Raw genomic sequence first — 21,098 nt, 5'->3', positions numbered from 1 at the left:
CACTATTTCATAACATAAATACATGCTTACATAAGCTGCTACTATGCAAAAAAGAAAAAAAATAGTTTTTAAGAAAAAATGAAAACAAAACTTTCAAAGAACAAGATCCACTTGCAACACCACACATTCTTCTCATGAGCAAATGGAGTTGACCTTACTATAATAATAGTCATCATATACCCTATAGCATTGATTATATATTCTCCTCATATGACCACAAATCAGCATTCCTATTCCCAATCGAGATAACATATCAATCAGTAACACCTGCTCAAGTAGTTGTCGTCGTGCCATTTCTTCCACCATATCATGCTTATGCTGATTCCTCAGCTCTCTTATTTCATCTTCAAGTTGCTTCGCACGACCTTCCTGACTAGCTGCTGTTTCTAGGGCAGCAAGATATTCTTGACGATTTTCAGATGCCCTTTGTCTTTCCTTTTCTAATGAGCGAGTTATTTGTGCTTGTTCAGCCCTAAGACATGAAACCTGCATTTGGTTACCAAGAAACTAGATATGAATGCTAAGCTTTAGGAATTGCTTAATCTTCTTATCAAAGAAATCATCCTTCATAGAGAAAAGTTTCACATATTTTAACTGATGCTTACACACCTGAGCTTCCAAAACTGCCATTCGAGATAATGTTTGAGTAAGACGTTCATTCATAGCTCGCTCTCTTTCTTCTGCTGATGCAGCTCTTGCCTCTGCTTCCTGTTAATTATGTTCTCTAAAATTTCATACTAACTTAAAGTAGAAGCTGAAGCCGACAAAAAATGATTTCACAGCTGTAGAAAATTAAACTCAGTAAGTATAGGACCTGGACACGGGAATTAAGATTTCTTTCCACGCCAGACCATGCTTCAGCCCGCATTGCTGCAGTTTCCTGTGTATGAACAATATAGGCACACTCAAAGTTACAAAGAAGCTACAAACAAAACTAAAGTTACCAATACCCATTAAATAGATATATATATGTTTATAGTTGGAAATGTTGTCATTGATGTCAAAGGTATATAGATGATTGGCAGTTTTCATTAATGTCAAAAGAGAGAAGGCATCATTATCATTGATTTAAATGAGATCTATGTTTAGGAAAACCTAAAAGGCCATAGACCACTAATCAATAGACCGGTTGGTAACATTCAAGAACAAGCAAAACTAGATATATGGTGCTCATTACTATATCAGACTTACTCTCTTGTACCAGTAGTTTATGTTTGATGATGAGAATATATAAACATACAATGTTTTATGTCATAGTACATTTGGTTTTATGGAAAACATAAAGTGGAGAAGAGGATATTCATGTTAAAACAAGACCAAGGCATACAGAGAGAAGCAATGAGGAAGATAGTGTGAATTCTTCAAAGGTCAAAGGTTGGCAAAACATTACTATGACAAACTATTCCAAGGGCATTCTATTGCTGATATGTTGAGAATCGCAACACAAGGAGACGATTGAATAGAAATGTACAACCTGTACATATACTTCCAAAGCAAAATTGAAAATATTGATAAGGAAGAATTTGAGATGCCCGTAGACTGATGTAATAAATGTAGCATAATTAAGATCAGATTTTTTTCGTGATATAAGTAGGGTGTGTCAAGAAGAAGATTTAAATTTTAAAATAAATAAACCAACCACTGTGTATATGAAGATAATGCATCATTCAAAAGCATTTTAAAAAGGGAAGTATACAAAGATTTAACAAAAGAGTAGAAGAAAATACAAGATCAAGAGAGTGTATGTATTGGGCAGATTTGTATGAAGAGAATATAAGAGAAGAAGATTATCATATGCAGATTTGGGAGAAAATAATATAGAAGTAAGATCTTGTGAAGAGATTTATGTGGATATGATTCATTGAAGATGTAGGAAATTGAGTCTCTTATAGAGGAAATTGTAATTACCATTCAAGAATATAAGACTTTGTATGTGGTTAATGCCTCATATTGGAAAGATTCGTGTCTCTCACCAAGCTGGTGCCTACCAGTGAGGATTGGTACCTACAGATTGAGAGGATTGTTATCTCTAGCGAGTTGATTCCTATAAAGATAAGACGGAATACTGCCTCCAATAGGTTGGTGTCTACAAAGTTTGTAAGATAAATTTATATAAGCAATATTTTGACATGGTTTTCTCCTGGAAGGGTTTCTACATAAATATTATGTTACTGTGTTCTTCTCATGTGCGTGATTATTGATGTTATTGTGATTGATAAAGTTTTAAAATGGTAGAAGTTGTATTAAAATCACTCATCCCCACCCTCTTCATATAACCATGTCCTCTTCTATGTATATGTGCAATGATTAGAGAGGTAGAAGAGAATACCTGCATTGCTTCAATTTGTCGCAACAGTGGTCTTGTGGACTCAGGTACTCTTAATACCAGCTCTTCGTAGCGCATTTCAGTTGCCTGCACATCAATAACAGAAATACCAAATCACAAAACACAAATGCTATCAATAAATCTTACCTTGACTATAGGCTATTCATGTAAACACACAATCAATGCAGATATACCTGGCACCGTTTTTGAAGATGATCAATTTCACTCCGTAACTTGTCTTCCAGAGATGCTGCCTAATACATGAAATGGGTGCATCATGCATGTCATGCAAAAAATTATATTTCCTTCCAAAAATACAAGAAAGCCCTCCAAGGCAATGAAAAGTTGCAAATCCTATTTCACAGGCCTAGCAAACAAAACAAATGAAAGAAGCCAGTGCCTGATGTTCTGTATTGGTAAGAGTATCTCTAAGCTCTTCAAGTGCTTGTACAAGTGCTGATTCACGTTCTCTAGCTTCATGTAAATGATGCTCAAGCTCTGTTTTAGCTTCAGTGTTTCCACGTGCCTCTGCAAGTGCCTCTGCCTCCTTTGCTTCATTTAATGCCTTTGTGTAGAATTCCTTTTGTGCAGCGAGTTCTGCTTGACTACTTTCCACAGCCTCCTGTAAAGCTTTCTCCGTTGCTGCTTTATCCTTCTTAATACTTTCCACCTTTGCTTCTTCTACCTTATTTAACAAACCTCAAGAGGACATTAGGCAGTGTCAAACAGGCAAGAAAAAAACTATTACATATGACATTCAAAACGCGAAAAACTAAAATCATTCACATGTTAATTTTCTATATACAAGATAAAACATGGCTATTCAAGCATCCAGTCCCAGAAAATGATCTAAATAAACTTGTGTAGTTTCCAAAAGACACCTTATTTTTAGCAAATTATACATGGTATTTAACAGTAACCCTTACACCCTCCAATGCAAAAGACTTGGTTGAGGATTTGGACATATCACGTTAACAACAAACCTGGAAATCATTTTCTCCTTGTTCTTTAGAAGTTTCTATGAAGCAATGATTCATAGTGAACAGAGTAAATTAGAAAGATGAAATTAGCAGAGCCAGAAAGGTGAAACAAATCTACATCCTCACAGAACCATCTAATCTAGCAAGAATCATGCAATTGTCACTTTATTTATTGGGCCATATATACCAACTATTTTATCCAATTTATTTCAACTACAACCTGCTTTTGGGTCACCCAATCCTATCCTTTAAATAGAAATTAACTCAAAAATCAAACTAAATATGTTAATGGGCCTGCAAATTACTTGATGAGAAGAACTGGTTCATGGTTATATTTTCTTCAATTTAAATAGAAGCACACACTAAACTAAAGCCAATGGCATAAAGGACAGCACACCAAAATTTCCCTTTATCAGCCAAAACAGAAGCAAGCTATCAATAAAAACCACAGAAAGCCCAATATCACCACCTTAAGGGCGGTGGCGAGTCAGCGACTAATCCAACATCATTCTAAACAAATCTTCAGCCTCATGATATCCCTTTTAAAGTCTGATCATGACAATAAGTTTTTCCAGGGCTTGCAATTTGTCACAAAACCAAATGATTGAATATAATATAATATTTTCAGTTCCATGAAAATTGCTAACAGAGGGATTTCCAGAGGAAACCATGTCCAATAGGGGAAGAAAGAGACTGACAGACTAACTCTTTGAGATCAAACAGTTTCTCGGTAACTATGGATTCAATTTCAACAGGGATTTTCAGCTTTCCTTGTCAAACCTGTTCAATGGAGAGCTGCCATTTTTGGTGACCCATTGGTTTATGCTCTACGTAATATACTTTCTATTGCTTGTTAAATAAATCTGTATCTTTACTAAGCTCTATCATCTTACAAAGCATAATATTAATTCGAATTCGTTTCTAGATTTGAATGTGTATGTTCTTCTAAATGGCAACAATACACTCTTCTCTGATTGCAGAAACTTAACAGAAGGTGAAATTATGGGCTTCTCTTTGCACCAATACAGATACTACTACCCCCAGGCTGAGTATAGACAAAATTGTCCAAGGTACTATTGATGACGAACGGGTGAGGTATGCACGCGAGCTCAACTTACATGTTTGTGGTCTTACATCTACTTCTGACCCTGCTGTTGCTGGATATACCTTTCTCTCGGATCAACTTGGAATCTCAAATATTACCTTGGATAGATGCTGGTTTGGTGCGGGGGACATCCTTTTCATCAAATTCTCTTCTTTTTTAGATAGGCTTCGTGCCCTTAGAGCGAAGAGAAAGTTATTTTCTCTCCCCTCTAAAATCTATCTAAACGAAGATCTTACTAAGCCACAGGTTACAAAACTCAAATATGCTCGAGGAATTGTGCAGAGGCTAGGCGTGCTAGGAAATGGGGTTGTTATTAGGAATCTTAGAGCAGTGGTTTGTGATTCTCCTCCTACTAGTTGGGTAGAGAGGGCAACCTCTAAATCAGCATGACGGTTTTGACAACAGTCTGACAGGAGGAAGCCCCCTTCTCTTCTTGTCAACTGCTGGAATGGTAATAGCTCCTTATGGTCATTACCCGGTCTTTTTCGGGATGCTATGGGATCCTTAGATATTTTGGCCGTTACTAAGACTCGTGAGAGCCCCATACGCCCTCTTCCAGGTCATCCAGGGTATCAATGGCTACCAGTTTGCAAAGAGGTCTGGAATTCTGGTGGGGTCCATGGGTCTAGGGGTGTTGCCTGCTTGGTTCGTGATGATATTTATGGCTTCACTTCAGTTGTTCACTCTGACACCTTTGCGAGACTTATGTGGGTCCGAATTGGTCAACGGAAATACCGACAAAGAGATATTTTTATTGTTGTTTGTTATATTCCACCAACCTCCTCTCCTTATGCCATTCATGACCCGGAGAATGGTCACCCTTTTTGTAACCTTCAAGAAAGCATTTCACAGTTTGAGGCTTTGGGAGACATTATTATTGTTGGAGACTTTAACGCTCAAACCAAGGATCTTCAGACTCTTTGCATGATCGTGGCTTTGATTCGAACTACACTTCTGAGTTAGACCCGAATAGTATGGGACTTCCGCACACCTCGGAGTATGTTCTTGGACCGCTTTCAAGTTATGACCGTCACCTCCTCCAGCTCTATGAGTCTTCTGGATTGTTGATTCTGAACAATTTATCCTTCCTTCCCGCATCGGACCTTTTCACCTGTTGGCCGCACTGTGGTGGTGCAAGTGTTGTGGACTATGTCATTTCCTCTCATTCCTTCATTTCTTCCATTTGTAGTTTCACCATTTCGCGTCTCCCCTTGGCTGATCATGCTCTTCTTAGCATTCTTGTTAGCGTTACACCCCACCCGTCGCAGTCCTTTCAATCTTCTCACTGCCCACTTGATACCGTCTCCTTTACTACTCGCTTTCATTACCCCGAGAGCGATGGTGAACTTTTCACTTATCACCTTAGGAGACTTCTGACACCTGCTAGTTTTAGTGAGTCGCTTGTTGCATTTGACATGTTTGACTCACTTGCCTCTGCCATCTGCGATTTTGCTCTCCTTTCTATTCCTCACTATTCCCCTCCCTCTCTCAAAGCTAAGCGTCGGAATACTTGCCCTATAAATAAATGGTTTCATACTGATTGCAAAGCTTTCCATTGCTCGATTCACATAGCCTTTGAGACTCGGTCTCCTGCCTTCACCCAGCTGCACCTTTCGTATCTCCGTTATCTTTGCCACAAGAAACATTCTTTTGCCTCTTTTCAGTGTAGAACCCTTTGCTCCATGCTTATTCAGAATCCCCAAATTTTTTAGCGTACCCTCTTCCTCCAATGCTCCCCCTCGTCCTCCACTCTCGACTACCACTCTCTAACCTCCCATATCATTACGCTTTATGACCTTCCTAGGAAGCCACCTCTTCACTCCACTTCACCTCCTTAATGTCATTTGTTCACCTACTCCAATGTTATTGAGGCCATCAGATCTTTGAGATGCAGCAAAGCAGCAGATGAAGAGGATTTCCAGGCAGAACTTTTCAAACTTGGTGCTTTGGTTCTTGGAACTTACCTTTCTACACTCTTCAATAGAATGGTTTGCACTGGGTCTCCTGAGTCTTGATCTAGACATGTGGTTTATCCTATTCACAAGTCTGGGCCTGTTTCTGATCCGAGTAATTATAGAACTATTATGATCGGACATATTTTTGCCAAACTGTATGCCACTGCTCTGAACACCATGTTATCTAGTGAGCTTGATACAAGAGGCTGTCGAGCGAAATGGCAGGCTGGTTTTCAGGCAAACTATTAGACAATGGACCATGTTTTCACGTTGCAGGCTATCACTGAGGAGGCTAGGCACCGCTCTCAAAAGGTATATTGTTGTTTTGTGGACTTCCATAAGGCTTTCGATTCTGTTCCTAGGTCGGCCTTATTTCAGAGACTTCATGAGATTGGGATCTCAGATATGTTACAGACTACTATTATGAGGCTTTATGAGAAGCTAACTGGTAGGCTCTGGACTTCGGAGGGTTTTTCTGTTTTGATTCAAAGCACCATTAGTGTGAAGCAGGGATGTCTTCTTTCTCCTACACTGTTTGGTTTGTATATTGATGAGTTGGAGGATTTCCTTGTGAACTCCTCTCAATCGGGCAATGGGTGCTATTTACATCAGGTTTTGATTTCCATTCTCCTTTTTGTTGATGATGTGGTTCTCTTGGCCTCTTCTCCTGATAGCTTGCAAAGACTCCTTCATGATCTAGCTTATTTTTGTAATCAGCAGCAGCTTGTGGTCAATTTGTCTAAGACTCAATTTATGGTCTTTAACTATTTAAAGACCTCTCATCTTCATTTCTTTCAAGGTCAGGAGGGTGACATTACTTCCTCTTATATGTATCTCAGTGTGAAGTTCTCGAGGCCCAACTTTAGCTTGAGACCAGCTATTCCGTCCAGAGTTAGTAAGGGCATGGGTTCCCTTGCTTTGTTGGAAAGATAGTGCTTCAAGCATCATTTCCAGGATATTTCGTCCAAGTTGTCCCTTTTTGACTCCTTGGTCCGTTCGACAGTTCTCTATGGCTCGATGGCTTGGGGGGCCTTCTCTTATTGCTTCTGATTGAGCTTCTATAAAGAGGGTCCAGACGTTGATGTTACGGTGTATCATAAGATGTCACAAACTCACTCCTCACAACATTGTCTTAGCCGAGTTTGGAGCTCACCCTCTTAAACTTGCCGTCATTTTTTACTTGATTTGGTTTCTTCATCGGCTTCGTGGTTTTATGGAGTCGCAAGTTGACCAACACAGATTCTATCATCTGGCATATTGTTCTTCTGTTGAGATTATAAGATCTGACCTCTACTAGATCTCGTTGTTGGTAGGCCCAGGCCACCTCTTTGTTGGATTTGATTGGTATTGAGATAGATCGTCTTCCTCATCAGTTTTCACTTGAAGCTCCTGCTCATCTTCTCCCCTCCCGTCAAGAGTTGAACGAGCACGTCAAACAGGTAATTTACAGACAATACATTACTACTACTTGGAGTAATCCCTCGAGAGGTCTTCGACCTAGGATGGCCTTCTATGCTGAGCATTTTCTTGTGATTCAGGATGGTATTATTGCTCGCCTTGCTTATCTCTATCGGCGTTAGAATCATGCCTTATGGTTTTCTCTATGCTCATTTAGGGTTGGCTCTCACCGCCTCTGAGCTCAGATTGATCACCATATGGATCGAGTGGATCGGATATGTTAGTTGTGTACTTTAGCAAAGGTTGAGACGAAGATCCACTTCATTTTTCGATGTCCTCTTTACTATGAGATTAGTGGGAGATTTTACTGCCTTTTCAGAAACTGTTCTTCTCTTTCAATGTTCTTCAGTTATATTGATCAGCGATGTCTTGCACTTTATCTTCAAGAGGCCACCCATCTTCCAAAGATTTCCATGCAGTCTTTTATACCTCAGAGGCGTACTTCAGACCAGCTCATTATTGCCTTGTCTCCTCCCCGGGGCTTGAAAAGGCCTTCTAGTACTTCTCATTCCAGATCGGTTAGATACTGCACCAATCTATCCAGGCAGCGACAGTCCTATAGCAGCTCTACACAGCAGTCTAAGGCTATGGATTGTCCACGGGTTTACCCCTCTATTACTGATTTCTTTGTGACAAGGAAGGACCCTTAGTCCTTACCTTGTCTTCTTTCTTGTTTTGTTCTTGGCTTTTGTTTCTTCTCAGTCACCATTTGGTGCTTTTGCTTTGGTCGGCTCTTTTGTTTGTATGCTCAGTCCCATAAACCTTGTTGGTTTTTTGTGAACATTAATATTATCTTATCTTATCTAGCTCAACGTTTCGAATCACACTGCGTGATCCATCATCAGGATGAGTGTAGGATGTACACTCTATGATCCATCATTAGGATGAGAAATAATGGCAAATATTAGCACCCTAAGTCATCTCAATAGAAAGGCTCCAGTCAGCCTCAGGATGGTTCAAAGAGGAAGGTGTAGTGTAACTACTATCACAAATATGGCCATTTGCTCAAGAATTGTTGCAATCAGTTGTCTTCTGGACAGTGGAAACAGGGAGGTTCTCAGTCTAAAGCTAGTGTTGTTGAGCACATAAAGCAGAAAGAGTCTCCCTTTCATGCCTTCATGGCTAAAAGACCTACAAATCATGTCAAATATTCTACTTGGTATATAGATTGAGGTGTATCTTGGCATTTCTATCACAAATGTGATTGGTTTACAAATATTCTCCCTTTATTGATTCAGTTATATTTGGAAGAGGTGAAGAGTATAGTATTGTTGGAAAGAGCAACCTTTAGATACAATTTGGTGGGAGGAATCTCATTTTCCTCAATGTATACTATGTTTTTGGCATGGAACTAAACCTACTCTTCATGAGTCAAATTATGTAGCATTCTCCTCAACTTGATGTGGTACTTAGGACATACAAGTGATCGATTGTTAATTGTGCGACACACACTACTATAGATGTTGGCATTGAGGATCATGGTCTATACAAACTTATGCATACTAGTGGTTCTCTTGAGCATGCCTTCACAACAAAATCATCACCTAAACATTCACTATCTTTCTCAACTTGTTTGGGATGATTTAGTGCTTGGCCTACCTGATATTCAAACTCAGAATCAGCTAGTTTGTGGAGTTTGTCGTGCTGGAAAGCAGCACAGAACGTCATTCAAGAATGGTGGCTCATTGCGAGCCTCTAAGGTACTACAGTTGGTCCATGTTGATGTATGTGGTCCAATAAATACTCATGTTACTGGGTGCAAGTATTTCTTACTTTTTGTTGATGATTTAGTAGAAAAATGTGGCTGTACTTTCTTAAACAGAAATTAGATGTGTTTACTATATTTCAAATATTTTCGGCTTTAGTAGAAAAAGAGTTTGGTTGTTCTATTATATGTCTTAGGTCTCATAAGGGGGGGTTTGTTCTATTGTTTTCTCCACTTTTTTTTATACACATGGCATAAAACTTCAGTTAACCAGACTATGCACTGCTCAACAAAATGACATGGTAGAGTTGCACAACCGCACTGTTACAAAAATGGTTTGGTCTATGATGGAACACAAAAATGTTCCTAAGATTGGCCATAAGTGGTGTTTACCGCAGTCTATCTCCTTAATCAATGTCCCACTAATGTTAAGGGGAAGACTCCTGAGGAAGCCTAGACTAGTTGAAAACTTAAGATCAACCATCTAAAAGTTTTTGGCTCTTTAGCATATGTTCAAATTCTAGATGCCTAGCACTCCAAGTTGGATTCCAAAAGTCAAAAGCTCATGTTTACATGATATAGTGACAAGCATAAGGCTTGCCATCTAATTGATGTAGATACTGATCATCTTATCTTCACTCAGGATGTTGTTTTCAATGAAGAATGAGGACTATTTCTCTTGTCCTAATCTGAGCAAAATTATTTTGAGGATCAACCTTTGAAAGTCTTTGATTTGGGTGTCTAACTTCTATCTGAATTTGATGATGCACTACTTGACTTTCCTTTGGATGATGCTAATCCTCCACCTATTGCAGATCCTCTTCCACATCTAGCTCCAATTGTTATTCCTCCATCTCATGTTGGCACATCTACTCTCCAACCTAAATGGTGCACTGAGACAATCAGCAGCCTTCATCTTGATGGACTCATTGAGAGTAGATCTTCTAGAAATAAGGGCAAGCAATCAGATACAATTAATTTTGCTCTCATGGCCAACCTTCATAGTATTTATGAGCCTTGCACATTTAAAGATGCAAAAGGGATTCCAAAGTGGGAACAAACTATGGATGTGGAATACCAAAGTCTTATGAAGAACAACAATTGGGTTCTCTCTAATATTCCTATGGGGAAGAAGCACATTAGCTGCAAATGGGTGTATAAGGTAAAGTACCATGCAAATGGTACCTTAGATAAATACAAGGCCAAATTAGTAGCTCAAGGGTTCACGTAGGGAGAGCGCATTGATTATGAGGAGACTTTTGTTCCGATTGCCAAGATGAATACAATTCATCTTCTTCTCGTCATTGCAGCTCAATTTGGATGGAAAGTCCATCAGATGGATGTTGAGAGTGTCTTCCTCAATGGTGAGTTGTAGGAAGAACTCTAAAAATGACATGGGCTCTTGGTTTCAAGGTTGTTGGCAAAGACCATCGAGTATGTTGACTTAGAAAAACACTCTACCAACTCAATTAGGTCTCTCGAGTGTGGTACATCAAAATCGACCAATACTTGGTTGCCTATGGTTTTCCACATTGCTCTTATGACAGTAATTTGTATATCAAACACTATGGTGATGATATTCTCTTCCTTGTTGTCTATGTGGATGACTTGATCATTATGAGCAATACAACACATTTAATTGCAGAAGTCAAACAAGACCTATAGAAGGATTTTGATATGACAGATTTGGGGCTTCTCCATTATTGTTTACATGTTGAGGCTTGGCAGATTGATCATAGCATCTTTATTTCTCAATCTAAGTATGCTAGGAACTTGCTTGGCAGGTTTCGTATGCAAGATTGTAAACTTGCTTCCACACCTATGGAGTGAGGATTGAAGTTTTGCTTCTCCTACTATTGATGAAACCACTTACAAGCAACTAGTGAGCAATCTCATCTATCTCACTGTCACTAGACCTGATTTCAATTTCGCAATGACAGCCCCCAAGGCTGATCATTGGGTAACAACTAAGCATGTGTTGCATTATGTAAAGGGCATCTCTTATTACGAACTTCCTTACACTAGGAGTCATGATTCTCGACTCAGTGGGTTCACAGAGTCAGATTGGGCAAGTTCGGTTGATAATAAGATGTCAACTTCTGGATTTGTTCAGTTCAGGATCTAGTACAATCACTTGGACTACTAAGAAGTAGCGTGCAGTCACACTCTCTTCCATAGAGTATTGTATCGAGGAATTGTTAAGGCAAAGTGTGAGGTAGTTTGCCTTCGTTAGATGTTTGCAGATATGCATTTATCTCAAGTAGGCTCGACTCCTTGTCTTTCATGAAAAAACCAATCATGTGGACTTTCATTGTCATTACATTCTGCAGTTGATTGAAGACGAAACAATTCACTTGTAGTATGTTCCAACAACATATCAGACTGCAAACATTCTCACCAAGCCTCTTGGTCCAAATAAGTTTGTTAAATTCAAAGACAATTTGGTGTTGTGGACAGATTGATCATTAAGGGAAGGTATTAAAATATTATTATTTTATTACTTTAATCATCATATTTTGTATATAATGTAACTTAGATAAGATCATTCCTAGAATACTCTTTAGTTTCCTATTAAAGACTTTATATTTTGTGTTTGTAAAATTCTTTATAATGATCTCTTCAAGCATTTGTTAATACATCAAAATTTTCACCAATTACTTAACGATTGTTAGATAACTGGGGAGAGGGGGGTGAATCAGTTATCCTTAGGTTCTTAGTAACACTTTTCAAAAACTTAACAACTTAAACTTCCAATAAACAAGCTCGGTAAACAGATCTAAACTTCTCAATAATATTCAATTCAATATTTGCCAGTAAACTGTAAACTGTTAACTTATACCAAGTATCAGAGTAATTGACTGATACTGTAAACTTCATAAACCTCATATACCGAGTTGCAGCAATAAACAATAAACATCAAATAAATATGCAACATTATCATCATCTACACATTTAGCCTCAAGTATTTGTAACGTGGAAACCCTATTAAGGGAAAAACCATCTGAGACCGATAACCCAAAGGTTTTACTCTTCTGAAGTGAGCTCGATTAGGAGCCAACCTAGTTAAAGGTTACATGGACATTGTCAATGTGACCCTGTTAGGAGATTTAGACAAAATATCATTTAGAGGGCTTACAAACATTCAATGGAATGTCACCTTAAAGAAGATTTACAAATAAGATTGTTAAGTCCACTCAATTAAGAGATTTTCTACTATAATTGTTAGAGTAACAGTGAAATGATCTGATAATAATGCAACTACCCTTGCTATTTCAGATCTCCATTTTGCTCATCTTTTGTCCTCTATTCTTTCTCTTTCTTCCTTTTGGTTGATCCACTCATACACATCAGCTTTGCACTACACTAGCTATATTTCATGATGCTACATTCAAGGTATTTTTTAGTGGCTAATATTCGCAAATTGGCTAGTTTTAGAATTTTTTGACTAGTAATTTGGCTAATAATTTAAGATTTGATACAACCTAAACCGCCATAGTTTTATAAAATTTAGTTCTATAATATTTAAAATCGCTCAATAATTATTTTATTGAAAAAATTAAACTCAAATATTCGCCACAATATTCATTACATGATTAGATTTGAGTCACCTAAATATATAATATTATTGGAGAAATTAAATTGCACTGACCAATAATTATCATAATTATCAGTTACTTTAGGGATATATCACCAATATTTAGTTTTCACTATTGATTTAAAGTAAATGTAACGATCCTCATATATTCTATGAGCTTAAAAAAAGTTCAATTTTGATTTGTAATATTCCATGATGATTAATTAACTTCATATTATTATTGAGATTCATCAATATTTTATACAAAAAAATTATGATTCAAAAATAATCGCTAATACTAATCATATTTAGAATAGAAAATTGAGAAAGCCAATAGAAATTAAAAAAAATTCAAAATAATGAAAGATTCACCAATATATTATATCTCTTTTTGGAGGCGGCTTTCTTAAAGTTTACCCTAGCTACATTGTTCGATGACACTTTGGCTATCAATTACAATATCAATCTAATCGGAAAAAATGAACATCTTGTTCATCCCTTAAATAGACAACTTATTGCCGCTTTACCAAATTCTCCAATACTTTGTTGCTTAATCACAACCATTTGACCTTCATCCAACTTAGATACATTGAATCTAGAACTTTGAGCTTCATTTCAAATAATTACATCTCCTTCATCATATCTTCTTTGAATTTCTACACCTATAATTCTCCATTTTGCTCATTTTGTCCCAATTCTTCCTCTTTTGCCCTTCCGGTTAATCCACTCACATACATCAACTTCACACTTCCTCTGCTACATTTCACAATGCTGCTATGCTCGGTGACCCTTTGGCAATCAAATTATCAGTTATAACATAAACTTGATCAGCAACAATAAACATCTTGTTCATCCCTTAAATAGAGAGGTTATTGCCCTTCACTAGATTCTCCAATGTTTTGCCACTAAATCACAACCATCTGATCATCCTCTAGCTTGGTTACATTGAATCTAGACACTTGGTCAACACGTTTTCTACTTGAACTTTGAGCTCCTCTTCTAATCAATAAATCTCCATTATCATATCTTCTTTAAATTTCTCCAGTCGTAGAATTCTTAACAAACTTCATCTTTATCTTAGAAATTTCTTGATCAATCCTTATTTTCATCAAATGTCGGCCTTTAATTGAATCTTCTAGAAACTATTCCACTTTCCTTTGCTCGGTTAACACTACACTCGCTCAGACAATACTAAGCTCGGTTAACACTATTCTTGCTTGGTTAATATTGTTCATCCTTCACTTACTCAACATGTGCTCAGTGACTATTAGTCCTTCATTACCAACCTCACCGTCTAACTCAATGCAACTTCATTGTTTCTTTGTCTTTCCACTTTATAACTTATTTCCTTCTTTACTAACCAACATAACTTGCTTATACATGATCTCAACACTTAATCAAATCATTTAAAACAATCAAACCAATATTACCTTGCCAAAGTCTAACTCATCAAGTGGCCTTTGAAATTCACATACTTATCAACAATTTCTTCCATTCTTTTGTCTTCTTCATCATTCAGCCAACACCACATCCTTTAGATGATTGGAAACCTTACTGAATTAGCATATGTCTTACCTTTTCAAATTTGACATCAATGACAACATAACAACTGATATGACATTTCCACATACATCATCTTTGTTATCTTCAACATAATTAGTTGGGGCTTATAGCAATGTTAGCGTAGTAGCTACAGTGTTCTTTTGTTTCATATTGCAACAATTTAGATATTTGAAATATTTAAGCTATATAATATATTTAATGTAGAAAGAGAAAAAAAATTGTTTGTAATTGCTTATTTTTTTGTAATTGCCTATCCCTCATGCTACTTCACTATCTATTGATTCATGTAATTATTAAAAAAATAAGGAATTAATTGAATGGCCATATTAACTATTAATCATTAAATAAATAATTATTAAAATATATTTTATTATATAATAAACAAACAAGTTAATGAATAGAAATATATCTTAAATAATACATTACTAAATATTACATCTTCTATTAGGCTATCGAACATATATAGTTTTTTTAGTTTTTTTATCGATAAATGGTTGAGGCATAGATTAATTATTGTTATTTATTGAAATTAATTATTATTAAGCTCAAGTAGGCTTGAACCCAAGACCTCCCACATGAGAGGCTCACAAGTTACCATTGTGTTGTAGGCTTTTACCTGAACTATTATGAAGTAATTGGTAAATACTTGCTTGTTATTAACAGAGACTAAAAGGTCTATATATATAAAAAAATAAATCGATGTTTCCTTAACGATCATAAAGAATAGAAACATTCTATTCTAGCTATAAAAAAGCTTAAAAAGCTAACAGATAACTACAGCTAACCAAATATTAGAAACATTCTAATATTTACAATAGATTACAAATTGATTACCATTAACTAATAATAGATGTTTATCTATTATCATAATACACTTTCTTAATGGTTAATCTATCGGCAACACCAAGTTTGTCCTCTGAATTTGACAAACATATTAGGACCAAGAGGCTTGATGAGAATGTCTACAGTTTGATCTGTGGTAGGAACATGCTGCAAATCTATTGTCCCGTCTTCAACTAGTTGTCATATGTAGTGACAGCAAACATCGACATGCTTGGTTCATTCATGGAAAAGTAGATTTCAGGCTAACTTGATAACGCCTTCATTATTGACAAACATAGTAGTCGGTCCTCCTGGTGACATCTGCATCTCCCAAAGCATCCGATGAAGCCAAACAGCTTCACATCCTGCCTTAACAGTCCCTCTGTATTCGGCCTTTGTAGACGAGAGAGAAACTGCCTATTGCTTCTTACCGGTCCATGTGACGGCACTGGAACCAAACTGAACACATATCTAGAAGTTGACTTATCGTCAACAGAGCATGCCCAACCTGAATCTGTGAACCCACTAAGTCTAGGATTAGAACTTTGAGAATAAAGTGGTCCATAATTCGAAGTGCCCTTCACATAATGAAACACACGCTTTGCAACCATCCAATGATCAGCCTTGGGAGCTGTCATAAATCGTGAGGTGTAGCTAACTGCAAAGCTGATGTCAGGACTAGTAGTAAACAGGTAGAGGAGGTTGCCTACTAGTTGCCTATATGTAGTATCATCAATGGGAGGAGAATCAGACTTGGTTGACAATTTGAGACCTTTCTCTATGGGTGTAGATGTAGGCTTGCAATCTTGCATACAGAATTTGTCTAACAGAGCCCTAGCATATTTGGACTAAGAGATGAATATGCCAGAAGACTATTGCTAAACCTCAACACCTAGGCAATAATGCCTAAGCCCAAGGTCAGTCATATCAAAAGACTAGCATAAACTCTCTTTGATTCCCTGAATCAAAGATGTTGAAGTGTCAGTGATGATCAAATCATCCACATAAATAACCAAAAGGATGATGTCACTATCAGTAATCTTGATGTACAAATTTGAGTCTAAAGAACTCCTCTTGAAGCCTTGATCACTGAGGTACTTATCGATTTTTATGCATCAAGCTCGTGGGGCCTACTTCAAGCTGTAGAGAGTTTTCACCAATCTGATAACCTGATGGTCTTTACAACCAACCTTGAAACAAGAGGCTGCGTCATGTAGACCTCTTCATGGATATCGCCATTCAAGAAAACACTCTTAATGTCCATCTGATGGACCTTCCAACCAAACTGTGCTGCCATGGCTAGGACTAATCTGATAGTGCTCATCTTTGCAATAGGAGGAAAGATCTCATAATCAGTGCCCTAACGCTAAGAAAAGCCCTTCACAACTAAACGAGCTTTGTACTTATCCAAAGTGCCATCCGATTTGTATTTGATTTTGTAAACCCATTTGCAGTAAATGGGTTTCTTCCCAAGTGGAAGATCAGAAAGGACCAAATTGTTATTCTTCAGCAAACTCTGGTGTTCAGATGTCATGGCATGCTCCCAATAAAGAATTCCTTTAGCCTCGGAATATGTTTGAGGTTCAAACACACTATGAATGTTAGCCATGAGAGCAAAGTTAACAGACTTTGTAGGTTTGCTCTTTTTCTTAGCAGTTCTCCCATGAATGAGCTCATCATCATGAAGATCAGCAAGTGTCTTAGCCCACTAGTTATTCCGGAGAGGAGAACGACCAACATTAGGATCAGGAGATGCTTGGTGATCAAGTTCCTCATTAGAAGGATCTGGTTCAAACTCAGGTGAAGCATCTACAAATCAAGGTGATCTTGCAGGACAAGTTGGAGGTGTCTATAGAGGGATCACTGGTATAAAGGAGCTGCAGGACCTACCGGAGCCCTCCAATCAAGTGGACCTAATGGAAGCCTAACTCCCAAATAATGAGCCTTCACAGGCTGGCCTACTGGATTAGGAACAGGAGAAACAAGCATGAAAGGTCCTCGTTACTTATCAAAGACTACATCACGACTGTAGATGAGATGAGATGTCTCAACATGGATCAGGTGGTACGCTTTGTGAAGACTATTGTATCCAACAAGCATGAGTTTCTCACTCTTGGCATCCAACTTGGTGCGTGACGCATCAAGGATCCAAAAAAAGCAAGAGAGCCAAAACCTTCAAGTGATTGATTCTGGGCTTGCAACCTAACCTGGCCTCTTTCGAAGTTCTACATTTGACCGCCACCATGGGTGACCGGTTCAAAAGATAAACAATGTTGATTGCTTCTACCCAAAACTTCTTCAGAACATGTCTATATTCGAGCATGGATCGATCCATCTTAGTGATTGTTTTGTCTCGTCGTTCAACTACATTGTTCTGTTGTAGTGTGTGGGGTGTGGTTAACTGGCGTTTGATGCCATGAGTATCCAAGAAGCTAGAAAAATCATTAGAACAGAATTCCCCCCATTGTCTAATCTAAAAGTAATAATAGATTTCCCAGACTCTTTTTCAACTAAAGGTTTAAACTTCTAAAATATATGAAATGCATCTGATTTCTTTTTAAGGAAATACACTAACATTTTTCTACTGAAATCATCTATAAACAATAGAAAATACCTAGACACAGGAACAAATGGAGTGGCCATAGGGCCACAGATATCAGCATGAACAAGCTAAAGTACCTGAGAAGCTCGCCGTGAATCACCACTTGTGAAAGGTGTACCGCTGCTTCCCAGCTTGGCATGCATCACAAACTCCAAGTTGTTGAGTCTAAATCTCTGGCACTCCAAGGACTAGCTCATCCTGAGCAAGTTGAGAGAGATAATGCACATTTAAGTGCCCATATCGTTAATGCCAAAGTGTGCTAACAGAAGACCCCCAAGCAGCCATAGCTAAGTCTGGAGAATCACCAGAATCAGTAAGCCAGAAAAGATCATGACCCTCAAGACCCATTGCAACAGTAGACTAAATCGCCCGTTCAATGATGGTACACTGATGTGAACTGAAGGTAACATCCAAGTATGGAGAATATCGCAATAACTGACTCAATGAGAGTAGATTTAGTTCCATCCCTGGAACATAGAAGACATCGGGGAAAATGAGATTCCTCACAGCAAACTAAATCTGAATGTCGTCTTTGCCGACAACAGTGTACTCTTCTCCACCACCAAAAATAACATCTGAAAAAGGTTGGTCGCCAGTAAACCAAACTCTGCAGTGAGTGAAATGACAAGAGGCACCTGAATCAATGTACTAGGTACACGACTTCATATGATTTGCAGGTCTTTTAGCTATTAAGGCGTAAAAGGCAGATTCCATCTACTCAATGTACTCTGCACTGTTTGCTTTGGGCTGCGAACTTGATTACTTAGATTGAGTAGCTAAGTGTTTCCGACATTCAACCTTCATGTGACCAAATTTGTGGCAATAGTTGCATTGAATGTTCTTCTTCCAGGAGCCTTCTATAGCTGAAGCAGAGGACTTCTACTAAGAAGACTACAAAGACTTGCCTTTATCCTTCTGAGAATACTTAATCAAGGAAAATATACATTAGACCACTTGAAGAGATTTGGAATGTGGAGCTGTAGGCTTATGTCTTCCCCCATGGAGACTAATCTACATAAACTTATGGAAGCAGCAGCGGAATCACCTTCCATAGATTCTACTCTTTACAAGCAGATGATTGGATCCCTTATGTACTTGGTAAATACAAGACCTAATATTTGCTATGTTGCTAATGCATTAAGTCAGCTTATGTATGAGCCAAAGCAGATTCACCTAGTTGCAATCAAACACATTATGAGATACTTAAAAGGCACTCTTAACCTTGGACTCAAGTATGAGAAAGTTGAATTGGACCTACATGGATACACAAACTCAGATTGGGTTGGAAGTGTTACTGACAAGAAAAGCACTTCAGTATGTTGTTTTAGTTTAGGCGCAGCAATGATATCATGGATATGCAGAAAGCAGTCTTCAATAGCACAAAGTTCCACAGAAGCCGAATACATTGCAGCAACAATGGCCTCTCGAGAAGCAGTTTGTCTTAGAAAGTTACTTGTGGGATTATTTGGTCAAGCCATGAATCCTATGATTATTCATTGTGATAATCAAAGTTCAATCAAGCTTTCTGTGAATCCAGTTTTTCATGATAGGTCCAAGCATATTGAAATTCCTTACCACTATGTAAGAGATATGGTAGATAGGAATACTGTAAAATTAGAATCATTTGCACTGTAGATCAAACAGAAAATATTCTTACCAAACCTCTCTCTCGAGTGAAGATAGATCACTTCAAGAAAGACTTAGTATGGTTGAATTGTAATTCATTTGTATTCTTTAAATTATTAATAAAATAATTGTATCGTCAGGCTATTGATTGTTATGAGCTCCACCATTTGTATTCATTATTCAAGAGGTGATGATCTCTGAGATAATGAACACTATTATAAAAGACATTATGAGAAATGACGATTTATTAGATAATGTGCTAAATAGTAGAGATAACTGTCAGATCTAGATGAGTTCAAGATCACATTGTGATGTAGACATTGTTATGCCTATGAGTCACAATTTGGATAAAAGAAGAATTTTATTATTCTCCGGAGTTTATCATGTGTTCTAGTAGATCTTAACTCAGGATCATGTTGTGATATAGGAATGTCAATACCTATGAGTCACAACTTGGATAAATGAAGAATTTTATTATTTTCTGGATTTTATCCTGTATATTGTATTCTTTTCAATACTGTTATCATTAGTATCACTAATATGTCATATCACAGGTTTAGTAATATAAAATAATATCATGTGTTCATGACACCACATACTCTGAAGATTCTGATAGATATAGAGTATCAATCTATGCTTATTCATCTTAATTGATGATGCTAGATATGTTCTCTCTCAGTATGATTATTAAGTTAAGAGGAAGCGTTAATTTTGTAACTTCTCAATCATGCTGATTTGACAATACAGATTGTACGGATCAGAGTAAGAAATCTATGCCTTTCTTGTGATAGGCTATATATATGATTGTCTTGTCTTAGTAAGGTATCAGCGTCTCCCTTGTGTTAATTAGATAAGTCTAACTTGTCTTTAATTAGTTAGGATAAACACTAACTAATGACATTGTCCGTTGAGTGCCAATTCTGGAAAAACTAATCAGGGCCGACCTAGATAAGGACATGTCTCTTAGAGAGACATGCCCTTTGGTTGCATATTTATATAGGATGGGAATGTAGTTAAAGGACACACAAATAGATCAAGTCTGCTCCTTTAAGTAATTCTGCCTAAACTCGAATACTTGCTAATACAAAAACATTTCAGAATTATAAACTCATAGTTAGTATATATGTTCTTACATATATAAATATATTTATATACAGAACTTATTACTATTTGACTCATAGAAGTTGTAGTGTTACCAAGGACGGGCTTCTATAAATTCCAAGCAATTGATCTTTGTCCCAAAATAGGGCGGGGATTAGTGGCCCCGAGTGCCTTGAGGGCATCATACCAAGAAAGGCTTAAGGGCATGATCTATAAACTTTGAGTGAACCCATTGCAAGTTAGTGTCTAGGCAACTTGGATAACATCTACTCTAAGTCAGC

At 37.4% G+C, this 21,098-nt stretch overlaps 1 protein-coding gene across 2 annotated transcripts in view; it reads right to left on the bottom strand.

Annotated features, from left to right (window-relative positions):
- GC5 (golgin Putative 5) overlaps positions 1 to 21,098 on the bottom strand; it is a 98,844-nt gene that overhangs the window by 26,924 nt on the left and 50,822 nt on the right. For both annotated transcript variants that reach the window (XM_089786734.1, XM_089786732.1), the window contains 6 exons: positions 2,727 to 3,011; positions 2,521 to 2,580; positions 2,330 to 2,413; positions 815 to 880; positions 610 to 708; positions 268 to 486 (listed from right to left, as the gene is read on the bottom strand). In XM_089786734.1, the coding sequence (XP_089642860.1) occupies positions 268 to 486; positions 610 to 708; positions 815 to 880; positions 2,330 to 2,413; positions 2,521 to 2,580; positions 2,727 to 3,011 (813 nt within the window). The remainder of the gene's footprint in view (positions 1 to 267; positions 487 to 609; positions 709 to 814; positions 881 to 2,329; positions 2,414 to 2,520; positions 2,581 to 2,726; positions 3,012 to 21,098) is intronic.

The sequence above is a fragment of the Cupressus sempervirens genome, chromosome 6 (assembly GCF_028749045.1).
Source record: "Cupressus sempervirens isolate cs-2001-9-10 chromosome 6, ASM2874904v1, whole genome shotgun sequence".
NCBI lineage: Eukaryota > Viridiplantae > Streptophyta > Pinopsida > Cupressales > Cupressaceae > Cupressus > Cupressus sempervirens.
This window is presented reverse-complemented; position numbering and strand designations above follow the sequence as displayed.